The sequence below is a fragment of the Xenopus tropicalis genome, chromosome 4, assembly GCF_000004195.4.
Source record: "Xenopus tropicalis strain Nigerian chromosome 4, UCB_Xtro_10.0, whole genome shotgun sequence".
Taxonomy (NCBI): domain Eukaryota; kingdom Metazoa; phylum Chordata; class Amphibia; order Anura; family Pipidae; genus Xenopus; species Xenopus tropicalis.
Window position 1 is genome coordinate 36,654,739 of NC_030680.2, and position 19,920 is coordinate 36,674,658.

At 42.2% G+C, this 19,920-nt stretch overlaps 1 protein-coding gene across 1 annotated transcript in view; it reads right to left on the reverse strand.

Moving 5' to 3' along the window:
- Positions 1-11,577, reverse strand: part of rps6ka4 (ribosomal protein S6 kinase, 90kDa, polypeptide 4) — a 35,124-nt gene extending 23,547 nt beyond the window's left edge. Inside the window, exons 1-2 of the mRNA XM_002941455.5 lie at positions 11,367-11,577; positions 1,535-1,606 (exon numbers count right to left, since the gene is read on the reverse strand). Coding sequence (XP_002941501.1) covers positions 1,535-1,606; positions 11,367-11,409 — 115 coding nt within the window. The 5' untranslated portion in view covers positions 11,410-11,577. The remainder of the gene's footprint in view (positions 1-1,534; positions 1,607-11,366) is intronic.
- Between the last annotated feature and the right edge of the window lie 8,343 nt (positions 11,578-19,920).

The window sequence follows — 19,920 nt, forward strand, 5'->3', positions numbered from 1 at the left end:
TCCACAGCTTACAGAGAGCATGTAGGGACTACATAACCCACAATGCATTGCACTGTGATGTTCCTTTCCTCACTGACATCATTTGCAGGGAACTGAGATTTGGAAGATGCAGGCTGAGAACAGTCAACTACTGTTAAATTATATTTGAGACTCAATGTAGTCAGCCAGATCAGCAAAATAGGGGGCAGGGCTTAGGTAACTGTTCCAAATCATATTACATTAAAAATCACGAAAAGGATGTCTATGAAGATTTTCATTCATCCAGGTCATGGTATATCTAGTATAAATAAATTTAAAGCAACTGGACTTGTTTGGTAATCATTGAAGACGTTTCACTACTCATCCGAGCAGCTTCTTCAGTTCAACTGACTGGTATGGGAAGTCCTCAGCATATATACTCTTCCACTAATCCAATCACAATGGCACTTCGTAACTCTTCAGAAAGGTGACATCTGAAACTCACAGAGGTGTGAATGCTGTGGAGTTACTTTGAAAGGATTACCAAAGTATCATGCAACTCTTCAAACAGGTGTTACTTTTTGGAGTTGCATGAATGGATGTGTGAAGAGTTCTAAAACTGCCGAGGTACAGATGTTAGAACAGCATTGTATGTAGCAGACAGATGGTGTCGAAGTCCCCCGCCTCTGTTAAGGGATGGTTTCTCCACTTTGACATGAATGGCCTCTTTTACACCTCTTTCAAACCAGCGGTCTTCTTTGTCCAAAATTTGGACGTTGCTATTTTCAAAGGAGTGTCCCTTGTCTTTTAGGTGTAGAAATACAGCAGAGTCCTGGCCTGTAGTGTTCGCCCTCCTATGCTGAGCCATTCGCTTGGAGAGCAGTTGCTTTGTTTCACCAATGTACAGGTCTGGGCACTCCTCGCTACACTGGACTGCGTATACAACATTGCTTTGTTTTTCCTTTGGTGTTGGATCCTTTGGGTGTACAAGTTTTTGTCTCAGTGTGTTGCTAGGTTTGAAAAACACAGGGATGTGGTGTTTGTTGAAAATTCTCCTGAGTTTCTCTGACACTCCTGCTACATATGGGATGACTATATTGCGCCTTCTCTCTGCCTCAGGATGGTTATTCCTTTTGGTGTTCCTGTTGGGCTTAGTTGCTCTTGTTTTGACAAAAGCCCAGTCTGGGTAGCCACAAGCTTTTAGTGCTCCTCTGAGATGTTTACATTCTGTGAAACTCTGTGAGTTTCAGATGTCACCTTTCTGAAGAGTTACATAGTGCCATTGTGATTGGATTAGTGGAAGAGTGTATATGCTGAGGACTTCCCATACCAGTCAGTTGAACTGAAGAAGCTGCTCGGATGGGTAGTGAAACGTCTTCAATGATTACCAAACAAGTCCAGTTGCTTTAAATTTATTTATACTAGATCACGAAAAGGATGTATATTTTTTAATTGATGTATATTGCAAATTTGCTTGAAATTATGTTTACTTTTCAAAAAGCTTCAGTTGTTTTTGGGTGGTGTTCCCCTTTAAGGTGCCTATAGAGAATGGGTTGTAGAAAAGGGAAGTCCTTACCTCCAGTTCCCAAGATCTTCAGCAGTTCAAAGTCTTTCATGGCAACTCTGTCCTCGTTTCCAGTCAGATTCACTAATAAAGATAGTATATAACAAAGGTTACATATATATATTGGATCGGGTGTTTTTAAGGTGAGGTTTATGAGGTATGTAGTTCATATCCTTAACAGCAAAAGAACAGGCAGGCTATCACCAAGGTACAGTGGGGATGCAAGACAAGGCAGACAGCCTTCACTACAATTTAATTCCCAATTTCAGTCTGGAATCTGCATGACAAATATGGAGAAGAATTTGGAGGTGTTGCTATATAATACATATTTGTCATCCTTTACTCATCAAAGCTTAGTTGTACAGTGGTCAGCTAGGTATCGATGGCTTGATTAAAGGGTAGGTAACCCAAAATTTTGCATGCATTATGGGTCACCCACAATTTTGTGCGGGGGGGCATATAAAATTTTATGGTGGCCCAGGCCACTGTGGACATTTTAAAAACAAACCAGCGTGACTAAATCTTCGTCCCTGACATGTTCTGAGCTACAGAGACAACCCATGGGCCAAAAAATGCTGTGCTCGGCCCATCAATGGCTGGCTGTAGTTAAAATAGTTTACAGTAGCTAGAATGGTAGCCCCCGAGGAGCTAGAGCAATAGGCTTGCTTAGTGATGCAGCCCTCTCTTATTCTAGCCTCAGTAACACGTCACCTATATTGTTTTCACACATTTTATTATTAAGTAGGTGCTTAATTAGTTGTTTTCAGGTCTATAGTACAATGTAGCTTAGAGCAGAGTCAGTGCAGGAGATCACCTCTCCCACATGCAACAAATAGGGTTGCTACCTAACTCCTTTAATACCGGCCACATATTGACTCCACATCCTACGTGGCTAATTAGCTATTTTGACATCATTTGAAAGCTATTTCTATCAACATCTGTGGTGCATTTCTAACCCTAAAATAGACTAGACACAAGAGCACCCCTCAATCTCCTGTACTTTCTCTCTTTAATGGGCTCAGGCCACTGCTAATTTCAAGTTCTGTTTTCCCTTTACTTTGTGGCACAAACATTCTGCTCTGTTTATTTGAATATTCCATAACTTCTATTAGATACAGCATAAAATATCCTTTACAGTTCCTCATGTAGCCCACAAATACTAACTCCTTAAATAAAACCACCAAGCCTCTCTTCCTGTCCCAAGCACTAAACCTTTAGGGTTTTTCCAACTTGTTTAATTCCCCAAGTGATTATATCTAAAGTATAACTTTTATGAACCAACTCATAATGTTCCACTATGGATCCATTTGTTTTAATTAATGATGTCTCTTTGCTTAAGTAATTGAACTGCAAGTTTCTCATATCCGTCAAAGGGCACTAACATGCACACTACTTTGGGGATTTTACATGATGATTTCTGATTCTGAATTGTCCTTATTTCCCTGTCCCTATTATTCACTGTTGCCATACCCCCTTGTTTTTTAAATGTTGAAGGATGACCATTAGACAGAAAGGGGGACAATTAGACCGAAAGGCATAATTTGCAGGCTATTTAAGAGGTGGGAGTGCCCAGGTTTGCGGCAGGTTGTGGTAGCAGTCTTGGCATAATTGGGGAGTTAAATCAGGGATGTACCTGTGTGTGCAAGAGGCTTTTTTTTTTTGCATTGGGGCACCACCCAAGTGGCTCAGTGGCCTAATAGCTTGAGCCCCCTGGGGGAGCACTGCTAACTAGGGATCCACTGAATAATGGATTTGGTTTGGTATTACGCTCATGTGCTGATTTTTCTCCCCCTGAATTTGAATTTATCAAATTACGCAACTTTTTCATGCTTTGCGTCAATTTGTCGCAACAACTACGAAAGTTTTGGAATTTATTCAAGCTTCGGTATCGTGACTTTCTTTAGGCCAGGTTGGAGCTGCAGAGTGCCACGGAGTCCTATGGGAGGCTTCCAAATTCCTGCATTGAAGGTTCAAAGTCCGAAAGGTTTTTTACTCCATTTACGATCGTTTGGATACGAAAATTTCGTAACTTTTGGATCGCACAACAATATTTTCATACGACCACGATACAAATTTTTGGCCAATTAACGCACATCAGAAATGATCTTAGATGGTCCAAATTTTTTTCCAATTGTACTTTTAACAATCTGAAAATCGTATTTTATAAATCTGCCCCTTGGTATTTGACCGAATCTAAAACAAAGTGTTTTCCATGCATTGGCAATGATTACTAATGGCAGCCCTGGCTCTGAGTGTCCTTAGTCTATTTCTCATCTAAAGTGAGCAGCGACCGATGTTTAGGTTTAGTCCAAAAACACTCATTCCAGTAGAAATTATATTCCATAGAAGATGATCATCAGAATTTCTTTGTGTCCATATGCCAGCTCATAAGGGACAACCTGCCACAAAAGTCCCCCCTGTCCTATTAGGTTGGCAGTCGTTTAACCCCTCCCTCACCTAGTTCCATGTTGAAGCGGTATTTAGACTATAAGGCTAAGGGCCATGGCCCAAGGAGATATTAATTGCCTGCAGTTAATCTTGGCTACCGTGGGTGCCAAATCTTCCTGAAATTCTTTCTCACTGGCAATAAACTGGATCGCTGGTGAGCAGGCATACGCATTGATTCGGTTTCCTGCAGGAGGAAGCTTTGCTCAACTTTGGCAAAGAAAGTGACACAAAGGGGCCGATTCATTAAAAGACGAGTTCAAATTCCGAATGGAAAAATTCGGATTGGATACGATAATTTCTGAAGATTGCAAATATCACGAAAATGCTTACGGAAAAATCATATTAGTCACGATAAAATCGTATTGGTGATCCGAAAGTCACAAAATCTTCGTTCCGAACGATTGTAAACAGCGGCAGAACCTTTCCGGATTTTTCACGCAAACGTAAAAAAAGTTGCGCAAGCGTCCGAAAAAGTTACACAAGTGTGAAAAATTCAACGAAAATACACTCTGAGCATTCGAATAAATGCTCTGAGCGTTCGTTTCTTAATAAATCTCCCCCTAAGAGTGAATATTTTATATCCTCTTTAATCAGATTGTGTTCTTATGTTTTTGTATAATTTACATAAGTCCTGAACACATTATTATTTTTTAAGCCTTCACACCGGGAGTTAGTTGAAGTACTCAGAAGACAGAAGCATGGGAAATACATACAAACGTCTCTCATACAGTGGCCTGACAGAAATCATTGACCCCAGCAATGTAAAAGCTTTCTGGGCTGGCTGTGAGACTGCAGTCTGATCGCCCTTTCTTTCTCCACCCAAAAACTCCCCTTTTCAACATGAGCCCAATAAATAGGGCTTTTGCCTAACATACTTTTTCTCCTATTGTTTTCATGAAGAAATATCTAACGTTTCTAATATTTCTGTCACTAAACAAGAATATGAAGCCAGTTTTACTGTAGCACTTCTTGTCACTTCCTAATCCCACAGGACTTTAAAGGAGCTGATAAAATGAATTACCAGTCCGCCAAAAAGCCCCTGATAATGAGCTGCTCAAAGGCTGCTAATTAACGTAAGGGAGGGGTTTTTTTGTTCAATGGTAGATAGGGAGCTCTGAACAATTGCCCTGTATTTGAAAAAAGGTGGGGGCGTAAGTTAGTGAAAGTAGCTCAGCTTTTATACTAGTAACTACTGCTTTATAATGTCAGAAAATATGGATTTGTTTAAAGTAAAATAATAGTTTTAGGGTGGAGGACACCTTAATGAATGATATCTGATGAAGCCAACTGCATGCTGCTTGTGGGGTCATAATGCCGCAGGCATTTATAGTAATTACATATTACTTGTGATGCTAAAATATTGCACGAGCCACGATCAACAGCTTGCGGGACAGACATACTGACAACCAAAACTAAAGCATGTTTTCCAAGCAATGCAAGTTCTAGTAGCAGTGCAAAAAGAACATGTCCATTCTTATACATGATGCACAGTGATGCAAGTATGTGGTGACCCCATCATGACACAGTAATACAAGTTTAAAATTGACACAGAGACCCCAGAATATTATGGTACTGCATAATAGATCCTATACCTGTATGGAAAAAAATGTAATAGCATAGTGACTGGCATGTGAGATGTCATAAAAAATCATAATATAATGAAGTAAATAATAATAATATAAAAACGACATGATACCAACAGAGGTTTAGAATCAATTATCTGAAATGCCTAGGGTTTTCTCAATGTGATCTTTCTGTAATTTGGATCTCCATGCCTTATGTGTGCTAAAAAACATTTCAGCATGAAATAAACATATTCATGCAGCTTACTTATCATCAAGTACAAGGTACTGTTTTATTATTATAGAAAAAAAGTAAATCATTTTAAAATATTAGAGTGGTTTCTTTAAAAATGGGCTCTACGGGATATGGCCTTCCTGTAATTTTGGATTTCTGGATAATGGGGATATAATGGTTAGGTAACCCCAATATATAATGACACCCTGACAAATATAGACAAATGCTTAGTAACACCAGTAAGAATGTAACAGTAGTCCCAACATATAATGAATATTATGGCAAAGCATATGAAGAATATTATGACACATTATCCCCAGAATTATGGCCTACAGTGTATCACAGTACAAGACCATAGTATATTATGGCACAGGACCACAAGTATATTGTGATACAATGTATTTCCCACCCCACCTTTAGTATATGTATGGCCCGGTGACAACAAGCATATAGTATTATGAATTAATAAATCCCAATCCATCACAGTGGATCGCTCAAACTAGGGTCCTTCCAGCTAGATGTTGCCATCAAAAGGTTATATATAAACCTGGTCTTCTCAATAACTGCATAGAATTTTTTTGTAACACATTTTAATTTTAAAGGGGTGGTCAGCTTTCAGTATAGTGTAATGCTTATTGTTCAGCAGCTCTCCAGTGCAGAATTTCAGCAAATATCTGGTTGCTCGGGTGCAATTTACCTTGGCAATCAGGCAATGATTTAAACAAGAGACTGAAAGATGAATAGGAGAGGGCCTGAATAGAATAAATAATAAAAAGTAACAATAAAGTTGCCATCTTTCAGCTAGAAAAAGGCAGAAGAATAAGACAAACATTCCAAGACCAATTAAAAAGTTGCTAAGAATAGGGCATTCTATACCACGTTAAAAAGTTAACTAAAATGTGAACAAGCTCTTTAATATAATCCAGCTCTTAAACATGTGTAATGTCATATAATGAGCCCGCTATGTGTATAAGGTTGCACGGTACATTATTATGATACAGTGACAGCAAATATATTAGTGAAACAGAACCTCACTCCTCTATCCCCAGTCAGAGCCAACTATCTACCCAAGCACATATATTAGTGGCAGTAGTGATGCTGCATTGCTATACAGACTACAGAGGCTGCATTGCTATACAGACTACAGAGCAAGCTGCATTGCTATACAGACTACAGACGCTGCATTGCTATACAGACTACAGACGCTGCACTGCTATACAGACTACAGAGCAAGCTGCACTGCTATACAGACTACAGAGCAAGCTGCACTGCTATACAGACTACAGAGCAAGCTGCATTGCTATACAGACTACAGATGCTGCATTGCTATACAGACTACAGAGCAAACTGCATTGCTATACAGACTACAGACGCTGCATTGCTATACAGACTACAGAGCAAGCTGTATTGCTATACAGACTACAGACGCTGCACTGCTATACAGACTACAGATGCCGCACTGCTATACAGACTACAGAGCAAGCTGCATTGCTATACAGACTACAGAGCAAGCTGCATTGTTATACAGACTACAGAGCAAGCTGCACTGAGCAACCTGCACTGCTATACAGAATACAGAGCAAGCTGCATTGCTATACAGACTACAGAGCAAGCTGCATTGCTATACAGACTACAGATGCTGCATTGCTATACAGACTACAGAGCAAACTGCATTGCTATACAGACTACAGACGCTGCATTGCTATACAGACTACAGAGCAAGCTGCATTGCTATACAGACTACAGACGCTGCACTGCTATACAGACTACAGATGCCGCACTGCTATACAGACTACAGAGCAAGCTGCATTGCTATACAGACTACAGAGCAAGCTGCATTGTTATACAGACTACAGAGCAAGCTGCACTGAGCAACCTGCACTGCTATACAGAATACAGAGCAAGCTGCATTGCTATACAGACTACAGAGCAAGCTGCATTGTTATACAGACTACAGATGCTGCACTGCTATACAGACTACAGAGCAAGCTGCATTGCTATACAGACTACAGACGCTGCACTGCTATACAGACTACAGAGCAAGCTGCACTGCTATACAGACTACAGAAGCTGCACTGCTATACAGACTACAGACGCTGCATTGCTATACAGACTACAGACGCTGCACTGCTATACAGACTACAGACGCTGCACTGCTATACAGACTACAGAGCAAGCTGCATTGCTATACAGACTACAGAAGCTGCACTGCTATACAGACTACAGACGCTGCATTGCTATACAGACTACAGACGATGCACTGCTATACAGACTACAGACGCTGCACTGCTATACAGACTACAGACGCTGCACTGCTATACAGACTACAGAGCAAGCTACATTGCTATACAGACTACAGACGCTGCACTGCTATACAGACTACAGAGCAGCTGCATTGCTATACAGACTACAGAAGCTGCACTGCTATACAGACTACAGACGCTGCATTGCTATACAGACTACAGACGCTGCACTGCTATACAGACTACAGACGCTGCACTGCTATACAGACTACAGAGCAAGCTGCACTGCTATACAGACTACAGAAGCTGCACTGCTATACAGACTACAGACGCTGCATTGCTATACAGACTACAGACGCTGCACTGCTATACAGACTACAGACGCTGCACTGCTATACAGACTACAGACGCTGCACTGCTATACAGACTACAGAGCAAGCTACATTGCTATACAGACTACAGACGCTGCACTGCTATACAGACTACAGAGCAACTGCATTGCTATACAGAATACAGAGCAAGCTGCACTGCTATACAGACTACAGACGCTGCACTGCTATACAGACTACAGAGCAAGCTGCATTGCTATACAGACTACAGAGCAAGCTGCATTGCTATACAGACTACAGACGCTGCACTGCTATACAGACTACAGAACAAGCAGCACTGCTATACAGACTACAGAGCAAGCTGCACTGCTATACAGACTACAGACGCTGCACTGCTATACAGACTACAGAGCAAGCTGCATTGCTATACAGACTACAGACGCTGCATTGCTATACAGACTACAGAGCAAGCTGCATTGCTATACAGACTACAGACGCTGCATTGCTATACAGACTACAGAGCAAGCTGCATTGCTATACAGACTACAGACGCTGCACTGCTATACAGACTACAGACGCTGCATTGCTATACAGACTACAGAGCAAGCTGCACTGCTATACAGACTACAGATGCTGCATTGCTATACAGACTACAGAGCAAGCTGCACTGCTATACAGACTACAGACGCTGCATTGCTATACAGACTACAGACGCTGCATTGCTTTACAGACTACAGACACTGCACTGCTATATAGACTACAGAGCAAGCTGCACTGCTATACAGACTACAGACGCTGCATTGCTATACAGACTACAGATGCTGCACTGCTATACAGACTACAGAGCAAGCTGCATTGCTATACAGACTACAGACGCTGCACTGCTATACAGACTACAGAGCAAGCTGCACTGCTATACAGACTACAGACGCTGCACTGCTATACAGACTACAGACGCTGCATTGCTATACAGACTACAGACGCTGCACTGCTATACAGACTACAGACGCTGCACTGCTATACAGACTACAGACGCTGCACTGCTATACAGACTACAGAGCAAGCTACATTGCTATACAGACTACAGACGCTGCACTGCTATACAGACTACAGAGCAACTGCATTGCTATACAGACTACAGAGCAAGCTGCACTGCTATACAGACTACAGACGCTGCACTGCTATACAGACTACAGAGCAAGCTGCATTGCTATACAGACTACAGAGCAAGCTGCATTGCTATACAGACTACAGACGCTGCACTGCTATACAGACTACAGAACAAGCAGCACTGCTATACAGACTACAGAGCAAGCTGCACTGCTATACAGACTACAGACGCTGCACTGCTATACAGACTACAGACGCTGCACTGCTATACAGACTACAGAGCAAGCTGCATTGCTATACAGACTACAGACGCTGCATTGCTATACAGACTACAGAGCAAGCTGCATTGCTATACAGACTACAGACGCTGCATTGCTATACAGACTACAGAGCAAGCTGCATTGCTATACAGACTACAGACGCTGCACTGCTATACAGACTACAGACGCTGCATTGCTATACAGACTACAGAGAAAGCTGCACTGCTATACAGACTACAGACGCTGCATTGCTATACAGACTACAGAGCAAGCTGCACTGCTATACAGACTACAGACGCTGCATTGCTATACAGACTACAGACGCTGCATTGCTTTACAGACTACAGACACTGCACTGCTATATAGACTACAGAGCAAGCTGCACTGCTATACAGACTACAGACGCTGCATTGCTATACAGACTACAGATGCTGCACTGCTATACAGACTACAGAGCAAGCTGCACTGCTATACAGACTACAGATGCTGCACTGCTATACAGACTACAGATGCTGCACTGCTATACAGACTACAGAGCAAGCTGCATTGCTATACAGACTACAGACGCTGCACTGCTATACAGACTACAGATGCTGCACTGCTATACAGACTACAGATGCTGCACTGCTATACAGACTACAGAGCAAGCTGCATTGCTATACAGACTACAGACGCTGCACTGCTATACAGACTACAGAGCAAGCTGCACTGCTATACAGACTACAGACGCTGCACTGCTATACAGACTACAGACGCTGCATTGCTATACAGACTACAGACGCTGCACTGCTATACAGACTACAGACGCTGCACTGCTATACAGACTACAGAGCAAGCTGCAGTTGTGCATCTGCGCTCTCATTGGTCAGACAGCAATACAGAGCGGGAAAACCTGACACATGCTCTTAGTTCAATAGGGTCACAGCGAGTAAGCAGCTAACAGGACCCCATTTCAACCACTGGACATGGGGCAGTCCCCCCATGTATATCCTAGTGACATGGTGCCATATTCTCAAGTCCTTTGCTATTATATAGATGTAAGCAGATCACAGAAGGAGCCATTTGGTTGTATATTAATCTAACCTCTATTTATTATGCCAATACATTCATTTCTGACACCTTGCAGTAACACCCAGCGATTGCACCACTAATGAGCTAAACAATCAAGCAAATTCCCTGTAGGACTTGGCGCTATACCTGCTGCCCGTGTAATTTCCCGCCTGGGAAGCTACATTGCACAAGGCCTACACCTGCATATAGCACCGGGGGGGGGGGTGCTGGCACTGGAGCAACTGCTGGGGGACCGCAGGGAGTACATTTATGGATTTCTCCTATGAGCAAATGCTTCATCGGTTGTTCTTTCTCTTGTATATTAATAGCAGTAAATAAGCCTCATAATCTGGAACAGTCAGTGACCGGAGAGTTGCGCAATCACTGCCGGCGCTAAATTGCTCAACACAAGAACATGGAGTGCCACATATTCTGCAAATCACAGTACTCTAATAGCTATAGCTGCAGTAACACTGCCCCGGTGCAGCCCCCCTGCGCAATGTACCACAACAAGGCGGGTTATATAACCCTGAGCTCTGTGTATAGAGATTTATGGGTCCCTGGCCCGTCTGTGCGATTGTGTGCGTCAGTAGCGCGGATGCGTTACCATGGATCGGGCTGCGGGTCTCTATCCTGTCCGGATCCCCCATGTCCGGGCCACATCTGCCCACGGCCGCCCCGTCTCCTCCGGTTCTGCCCGTACGCGTCCTACTCTCCCGGGTGAGGGAAAAAGGAAAATGGCCCGGGCAGTAATTGAGGAACTTCCTGTATGTCAGTGTGTGTGCGCTGTGGGGTGTCACCGTGTGTCAGGCTGGAAGGCGATTAACTCTGTGCGTGGGTGTAATGTTTGGGTGTGTCACTGCCTGTGCCTTCTGCTACATAGGGAATTTCAGGCTGTGGCTCTTGCTGGACTACAACTCCCACATCTGAACATTAGTAGGTACACATCGGGATACTGTAAATTGTAGGAGCAACAGGTGGAGAGCCAGAGGTATGGAATGCACAGGTAGCTATTTAGCCAGTGTTTCTTCTACCCAGCCATAATGACAGAAACAGTGTGGGATTGGGATGCCAGGGACCCACCAGAAAACCTTACACCGTAGGTCCACTCTCCAAGCTATTTGTCAAACATATGTCTATGAAGATTTTCATTCATCCAGGTCATGGTATATATAGTATAAATAAATTTAAAGCAACTGGACTTGTTTGGTAATCATTGAAGACGTTTCACTACTCATTCGAGCAGCTTCTTCAGTTCAACTGACTGGTATGGGAAGTCCTCAGCATATGTACTCTTCCACTAATCCAATCACAATGGCACTTTGTAACTCTTCAGAAAGGTGACATCTGAAACTCACAGAGGTGTGAATGCTGTGGAGTTTCAGATGTCACCTTTCTGAAGAGTTACAAAGTGCCATTGTGATTGGATTAGTGGAAGAGTATATATGCTGAGGACTTCCCATTCCAGTCAGTTGAACTGAAGAAGCTGCTCGGATGAGTAGTGAAACGTCTTCAATGATTACCAAACAAGTCCAGTTGCTTTAAATTTATTTATACTAGATATTTGTCAAACACTTCTTACTTGGTCTCTATATTTTCCTAGTTTTTTATCTTTGCATAATTTAATCTATTCTTCTATACATTCAGTTGCTTTGTTTCCATAGAAAAAGAAGTAATGACCATGAATTAGGCCAAATGGCTAGAAGCAGCATGGCCCATTGACACCTGGACCCACCGGGAATTTTCCTGGTATCCCTGTGGGCCAGTCACAGAATGTCAGGGGGATACAGAGACAGGGAGTCTAAGGCTGGCCATACATGTTAAGAAAAATCTTAAAGTGCATGGCAACCTTAAGAACAGCATATTTACCCCCCCCCCAACTACAAACTCACCTGTGTAAAGATCTGTCATGTGGGGGCGCCATACCTAAAGGTGTGTAGGCACCACCAACGAGCAGGTTTGATTTTTCCGTCGGATCGGGGACTGCATCAGCTCATTGATGCGCTTCCCGAACCGTCTGTGCTTATGCCCGCTGTTTTAATTTAATTGTTTGGCCCTGTAGGTGGCCATATTGGGAAAAGATCTGCTTGCTTGGAGACCTCACCAAACGAGCGGATCTTACAGTGTATTGCTTACTTTCCCATTCTCCAATTCCCTTTTGGCTGTCTGCACAAAAATATTTTTAATGCTCACTTTTAAAACCACTCAGATTGTAAGCTCTACGGGGCAGGGACCTACTTCCTATACCACATGGCACTTATATATATATGTATACATATATGTATTTATTGTATTTATTTATTATATCACTTGTCCTCCCTGTGTGTAATTTTGTATTCTGTAAGACTGTACAGCGCTGCGTACCCTTGTGGCACTTTATAAATAAAGTTATACATACATACATACATGTTCACAAAATTAGCATTCTGTGTGTGCAGTCAGTTTGGTGGCTCAGAAGAAATAATAAAATTATTTGTTTTCACAAAAAATGTTTTGTGTCCTACTACAGGTATAGGACCCCTTATCCAGAATGCTCGGGGCTAAGGGTATTCCGGATAAGGGGTCTTTCTGTAATTTGGATCTCCATACCTTAAGTCTACTAAAAAATCAATAAAACATTAAACCCAATAGGATTGTTTTGGCCCCAATGGTTCCGTTTTATTATTACAGAGAAAAAGGAAATCAGTTTTACAATTTTTAATTATTTGATTAAAATGGAGTCTATGAGAGACAGGCTTTCCGTAATTGGGAGCTTTCTGGATAAGGGATCCCATACCTGTATGAAAATTTGTGTGCATGTTCATGAATTAGGGATGTATTGATTCCTGGTTACAGTTTAGGATTTGGCCAAATCCAAGCCTTTTTCATCAGGATTCAGAGTCGGCTGTATCCAAGTGCCTGGCTGAACCAAATCCGAACCATTAAAATCACAACTTCATTTTCTCTTTCCTTATGCTTCATCCAGTTGAATCCTGAATCCAAACCCTGACAATTAGGGTTTGTATTTCCTTGGGGATTTGCTTGAATCCTTTGTGAAAGGATTCAGCTTAATCCCACACTCAAATGTAAAACTTTAAATAACAAATAGTTGTTTTGAGGTCCCTCCTGCATGAAATTATTGGTGACCGATGGCACACATAAAAATCATAGGTCACCTCAAATTTAATGTATGGACCCTACCATATGGGTTCCCTGTTAGAGATATGCGGGCCAGCACTTGCACAATATTGGCAGGTCGAGGGTGGGTTCTGCTTCCGCCCTCCCCTTTTGCACCCAGATGCCTCTATTTATAAGCCGGCGACTACCTCGCCCCTTTGTGCTGTCAGGGATGAGTGGGTTAGGTGCAAGCCTACAGACTTGGGGTATCCGATTGGGTTCGGAGACAGCGGGTTAGGGTCAGGTGCGTGTCCACAAAAAATGGACCCCTGTACGCTCCTCTGTGGTTGCCGAGTTTGCTCTTTCTAGTTACCCCACTGTAAAAAAGGTTGCCAAATAAGGGCTCTGGTAGTCCCATTAGAACTACAAAAGCCTAAAGATGCTGAAATGAGTCTTATTACAGGGTGCCTGTAGCACTAGTTTTTTGGTGTGGGATTTTCTGGTTCCACTTTTACATATTACATTTAATAGTGTGTAGTAAAGCAAGAAGATGTAAGCCGTCTGCAAAACTGGCAAAACTGTAGCCTCCTACCTTTGTGGCAGTATCTCCACTTTTCTCAAAGATGAAATTACTATTTGTTCCTTTTTTATTTTTTTATAGGCCCTATGAGCATAATTTTATCTGTAATTGCAATTGAAAGTGTTTTCTGACTCATGACCCAGATATCTTCCAGCCAAACCTCCAGTTACTTGTCCAGTTGACTTGGCTGGAGGAGACCTGACTTTTTTTGTTTGACCCGAAAGGTTTTAGTAATTCAAAGGTTGGTCCGTACCCACAGGTTGCAGGCAGGTGGGCAGATCCTTTTCCCAACAGTGACATAAATGCTCATATGCTGCACCCCCCCAGTGATGTCTCTGTTCTTACTTCACCCATGTCTGATGATGAGGCAGGTCAAATGTGGGTTGTGAAATGTTGGGCCAGGTTGGAAAGGAGAAGGTTATGGTCAGGCATGGAACAGGAAATTCCAAACTCAAAATAGAGCTAGAAAAAAAAAAGCTAGACAGATTGGGCATATTTGCCAAAGAATGCAAATGGTGTGCACCACATTTCACTAGGACAAACACTAATTTACCAACACTGGACAAATTTGGGCAGTAAGCCATTGTGACTAATCGGATCTTTGTTTTTATTGTTCTACCTGCAGCTGGCTAAGGGCAGCGGCACACGGGGAGATTAGTTGCCCTTGATACATTTTTACTATTGGGGGCGACTAATCCCCTCGACATGCCATCCGACCGGCAGGAATGTAAATCGCTGGTAAGATGGCATATGCGTCACTTCGGCGGCCTAAGTGATGTGTATACCATCCCTCCGGCGATTTACTTTTTTGCCGGTGGACTGGCATGTTGGGGAGATTAGTCGCCCGCAATAGTAAAGATTTATCACGGACGACTATGGGTTACTGCCCAGTTGCAAATGTTCCCATTTTTGCTAAATGAGCTTCCCAGAGGTCACCTACACTAAGGGGCAGATTTACCAATCCAATTCATTCGAACGCTCCGAGCGTATTTTCACCAACTTTTTCGTTGCTTGCGCGACTTTTTAGACGCTTGCGCGATTTTTTCATACTTTTGCGTGAAAAAAACGGAACGGTTTTCCTGCTGTTCAGTACGAAAATGTTTTCGGATCGCCAATACGATATTATCGTGACTTTTACGATTTTTTCGTAAGCATTTTCGTGATATTTGCGATCTTCAGAAATTTTCGTATCCAATCCGAATTTTTCCCATTTGGGATTTGAACTTTTGATTTGATAAATCTGCCCCTATATACAGCAGATTTCAGTTGCTGATTCTGGTCCTTCAGACCGATTTGGCAGCGTATCTGCCCATGTATGGGCACCCCAATGGGCTACCCAGTCGAGATTTGACTTTAAATTGGGTAGATCTCAATTGGGCAGGTTTGATTTTCTGTCAGATCAGGGACCGCATCAGCTTGTTGATGCAGTTCCCGATCTAACAGCACCCTTTCCTGACCCCCGTCTCAGAAAGGGTTAACCCACTGTGGTGCCAGGTAATGTGGGTGATTATGACTTAATGTACTGTAGATTTTAATTTGTATGTTGTGAATGTGGGCACAGCAGCTGCTCCCCTAAGTGCGGCTTGTCCAGATAACACAGCCCACATACTTGAAGAGTGTACGTCACAGTTTTGTCCTTCTATTTAATATTATAAATAAAGTTTGTTTAAAGGCAAAAATGTTTTTTACAGTTGCTTTTGACGTTACTTGTCACATGGGTTCTCAGTCTTTCACTTCCTCATGTATCGGCAGCTATATGTTAATACTGAAACCAGCTTGATATGAGCATATGATCTTTTCTGGCAGATGTTGTACTGCCAAAATACAGTGAAGGTTCCCTTGAAATAGAAATAGTACTGGTAAAATTACTGGTTACACCCCTTTCAATGATTTAAATGAAATATTCACCAGCATGGATCAGTGCTGGTATTAATAATAATAGAGTGTTTCCCAATAACTTCTAAACACTGAAGGAGACATTCACCAACATGGCTCTATGTGGGTAGCAATCAGAGCAATGGCATCCTAATTTTAGGGCCATAATCGGCTCTGTGTGTGCAAGAAAGGCAGCAGGAGGCAAAGGCAGTATTGGGTGGGCACTGGTGTTAGGGCTGGAACTAGGGGTAGGCAAATGAAGCAAGAGCCTAGGGCCACAACGGTGGTGGTTGTGGGGTGCTATCAGGGGCGCTGCTGCCATGTGGGGAGTTGAGAAACTCAATCTATAATTCAATACCTTAAACAGATATATGAAAAGTGAAGGAATATGCTGCAGTACTGCAGTTGCTGAGGTATTTAGGACTCCATTGTACATTTTATGTCAGATAATATTGAATGACTACTAATGCCACACAGGCGTATTCTCGGCAAGCCAAAAAACGCTTGCTGAGAATATGCCCCGCAACTGTCAATTTGTCCTGCATTGTGCCTGCACTGAATGAATGGAATACACTTAGGGGCAGGCACATGTAGCCGATATCTGCCGAAAATATGAAGTCTTGCGTTTTTGGTGGATATCGGCTACATGTGCCTGCACCTGAGCGTATTCCAATCATTCGGGTGAAGGCACAGGTAGGAGTGTATGGCGCATATTTTCGGCAAGTGTTTTTCGGCTTGCCGAAAATATATGCCATATGCATGGTGTGGCATTAGCCTTATGGTTACTAAAAGAATACAACCCCATTGATGATTTTAAAGGCAATTAAAATGCTATTAGCTATTAGGTAGCAGGAATATTACCATCCCACCTTTGTCACTACTTAATTAGACAGCTCTATACCATTGCCCAGCCTCATAAACTCCTTATATGTGGGCTTATATCGGCATGATGCGATTAAATTGCCATAACATAGACTGTTAGCGTGCATGTCGTGTTAAATATAGGTTGGCATGCATGTGCTTGCACCATTGGCTCTCTCCCTGCCTCCCAGCATCTCGCCCTGCCAATTCTGGATCACCCAGGGCTGCCCATGCCACCCACACCGCCCACACAATCAGTTCCAGCCTGCCGTTTCCCACAACTAGCCCCACAACAATTTCTCTTAGCTTAGTTAGGAAACTCACCTGAGGCGGCAGCGCCAGGCAAGTTACTAGGGGAGGCAAAAAGCTTAAAGAGCCCAAAATTCAGAAAGAGACAAAATTCAGATTTTTAAGTCGGAATTTCAACTCTTCTAGTGCAGAAAGCGCTATTGCATTCTCTGCACTAGCGATGTGGCCCCCCCTTGTGGGGAAGCAGCATCAACTTGGCCACCTCAGGCGGCTGGGACCCCTGAAATAGTGCTGGGTGTTGTGACTCTAGGCACATGCTCCTTCTGCTTTTAACTCCAGCTCTGATCTTAGCAGGCAATTAGGTACAGCAGGGCACTAGATATGGAGGAGGGGCTAAAGGAAGCAAATGGGGTCAGTGTTGGACTGAGATGCCAGGGGCCCACCAGAAAACATTTGACCATGGGCCCACTCACTAAACTATTATTCCTTTTCTGCTTATTTAATCTCTTTATTATCTTAGTCTCTTTGTTTCCTTTGTTCTCATAGGGAATGACAAGGAAAGAGGCCACCGGGAGTTTTCTTGGTATCCCAATGGACCAGTCCAACCAGTTCCAGGGAGCTAGGATGTTTAGCTGGAATTTAGCTGAGGCAAAAGGGGTTTGAGTTTACAATTTCATTATTATTGTTGCTTTTTATTACTTAATCTGTTCACTTCCTCTCCTATTCATATACCTCTCATTAAATCACTGCTACTGGTTACTAAGTTAAACAAGACCCGATACCTGCTGAACTTGTATATATGAAAGTTGCTTACAATTACATTTTCTTTCATTATACAAATAACATTTTTGTGAAATAAGAAAATAAATATTCAATGTTTTAATCATAATGAGTTACTATATGCCAGCAAGGCCTGTAAAAGCTAACTGCTGGCATTCGTATGAGCAAATGCTTGCGTGTAAGAGTGTAAATGCTGTCAGTGGTGCTGGGAACCTAAATTTCTCCAAGTACTCCATCATGGTGGCGACATAGTGCAAGTTGTAAAAATAACCATTTTCTTTCAAAAATTCTTATTTGAGCAGCATAGCACTGCAAAACTTCCACATACATCTGGTGCTGTTAATTGCTACTCAGCAGTACATTGCACTCAACTCTCCTATGCCAAATGTTCAAATGGGTTCTGAACAAATAATTTATATTTATTTTTCCCTATAGTAATAATACAAGGGTTGTTGGTAACTAAACTATATAAATATATGTTGGTGGCAAAAAGATTTAATGTTTTATTGTTCTTTTACTAGCCTAAATGTTTGATACAAATTATGGAAAAATCCCTTACTCAGAACCCCCCCCCCCAAAGAAATGCAAGCAGACTGACCATTCGCTTAAAAAAACATGTTGCAACTTAACAAATATATATTTACAGTGAAGCCACGCGGTCATGTATAAATATACAGGTATGTAGGGTATGGCCAGCATTGGTGGCAAGTACTAATATTTTACTTCTAGTGCTGTTGCAAAACACTGCTTTCTGTTGCAAATTGACATAAGTTAGCTTTTTAGACCCCCATGATATGTTTGTGGTGCTTGGGCTGTTGCAGTATTACACCATATTCCATAGATTTTGATATGTTTTCATGTGGTATCAGTTTACTTCTACATTGCCTGATATTTATTTTCATCTTTGTGAATTGTCGCGCCTTTTTCATAGCCATTACAAATTTTGTGAATTGTCGCAACTTTTTCATAAGCTATTATGACTTTCGTGAATTGTCGCGACTTTTTCATAGCCATTACAAATTTTGTGAATTGTCGCAACTTTTTCATAGCCATTATGACTTTCGTGAATTGTCGCAACTTTTTCATAGCCATTACGACTTTCGCGAATACTGATCATTACGAAAAAAACGCATTCGGACGCTTTTCGGACGTTCGTGGATTCGTAAATGTGCCCCTTAGTCTCTACTTATTTTTGAATTCCTGATTTGAAACCAAGCTTTAAGGTGGCCATACACGGGCAGTTTTCAGCCGCTGTTTTGGGTCCTTCAATCAAATTAACCCAATATTGGGAGATGATCCGCCTGTTTGGCAACAATCCAAAATGAGCGGGTCACACCGTGTATGGCCAAGTTATGTAGCATACAAACCAGGTATGTTGACAGAGCCTCCTGTAAGCCAGTCCACAAAGGGGCTACCAATAGCCAATTTTTTCATACTTATGTTGTGCTCTAACTTTTTTATATTTGAATGTCGCTCATTGTTAAAAAAAAAAAAAAGACTGGGGATCCCTGCCCTAGGGTATATGAAAATCCTGGACATTCTTCCCAGAAATCATTCTGCTCTGCATAAAAATGAAGACCAACTAAAATGTTTTTTCCTGATTGGAAAAATCTGCATTGCACTGATAAGCCCCAATAATGGTGAAACCTGTCTACATTTGGGAATCCAAATAGCATTCTGCCCTGGCTGTGCTTTAAACCCAATGTGTGAGGGTTTCTAT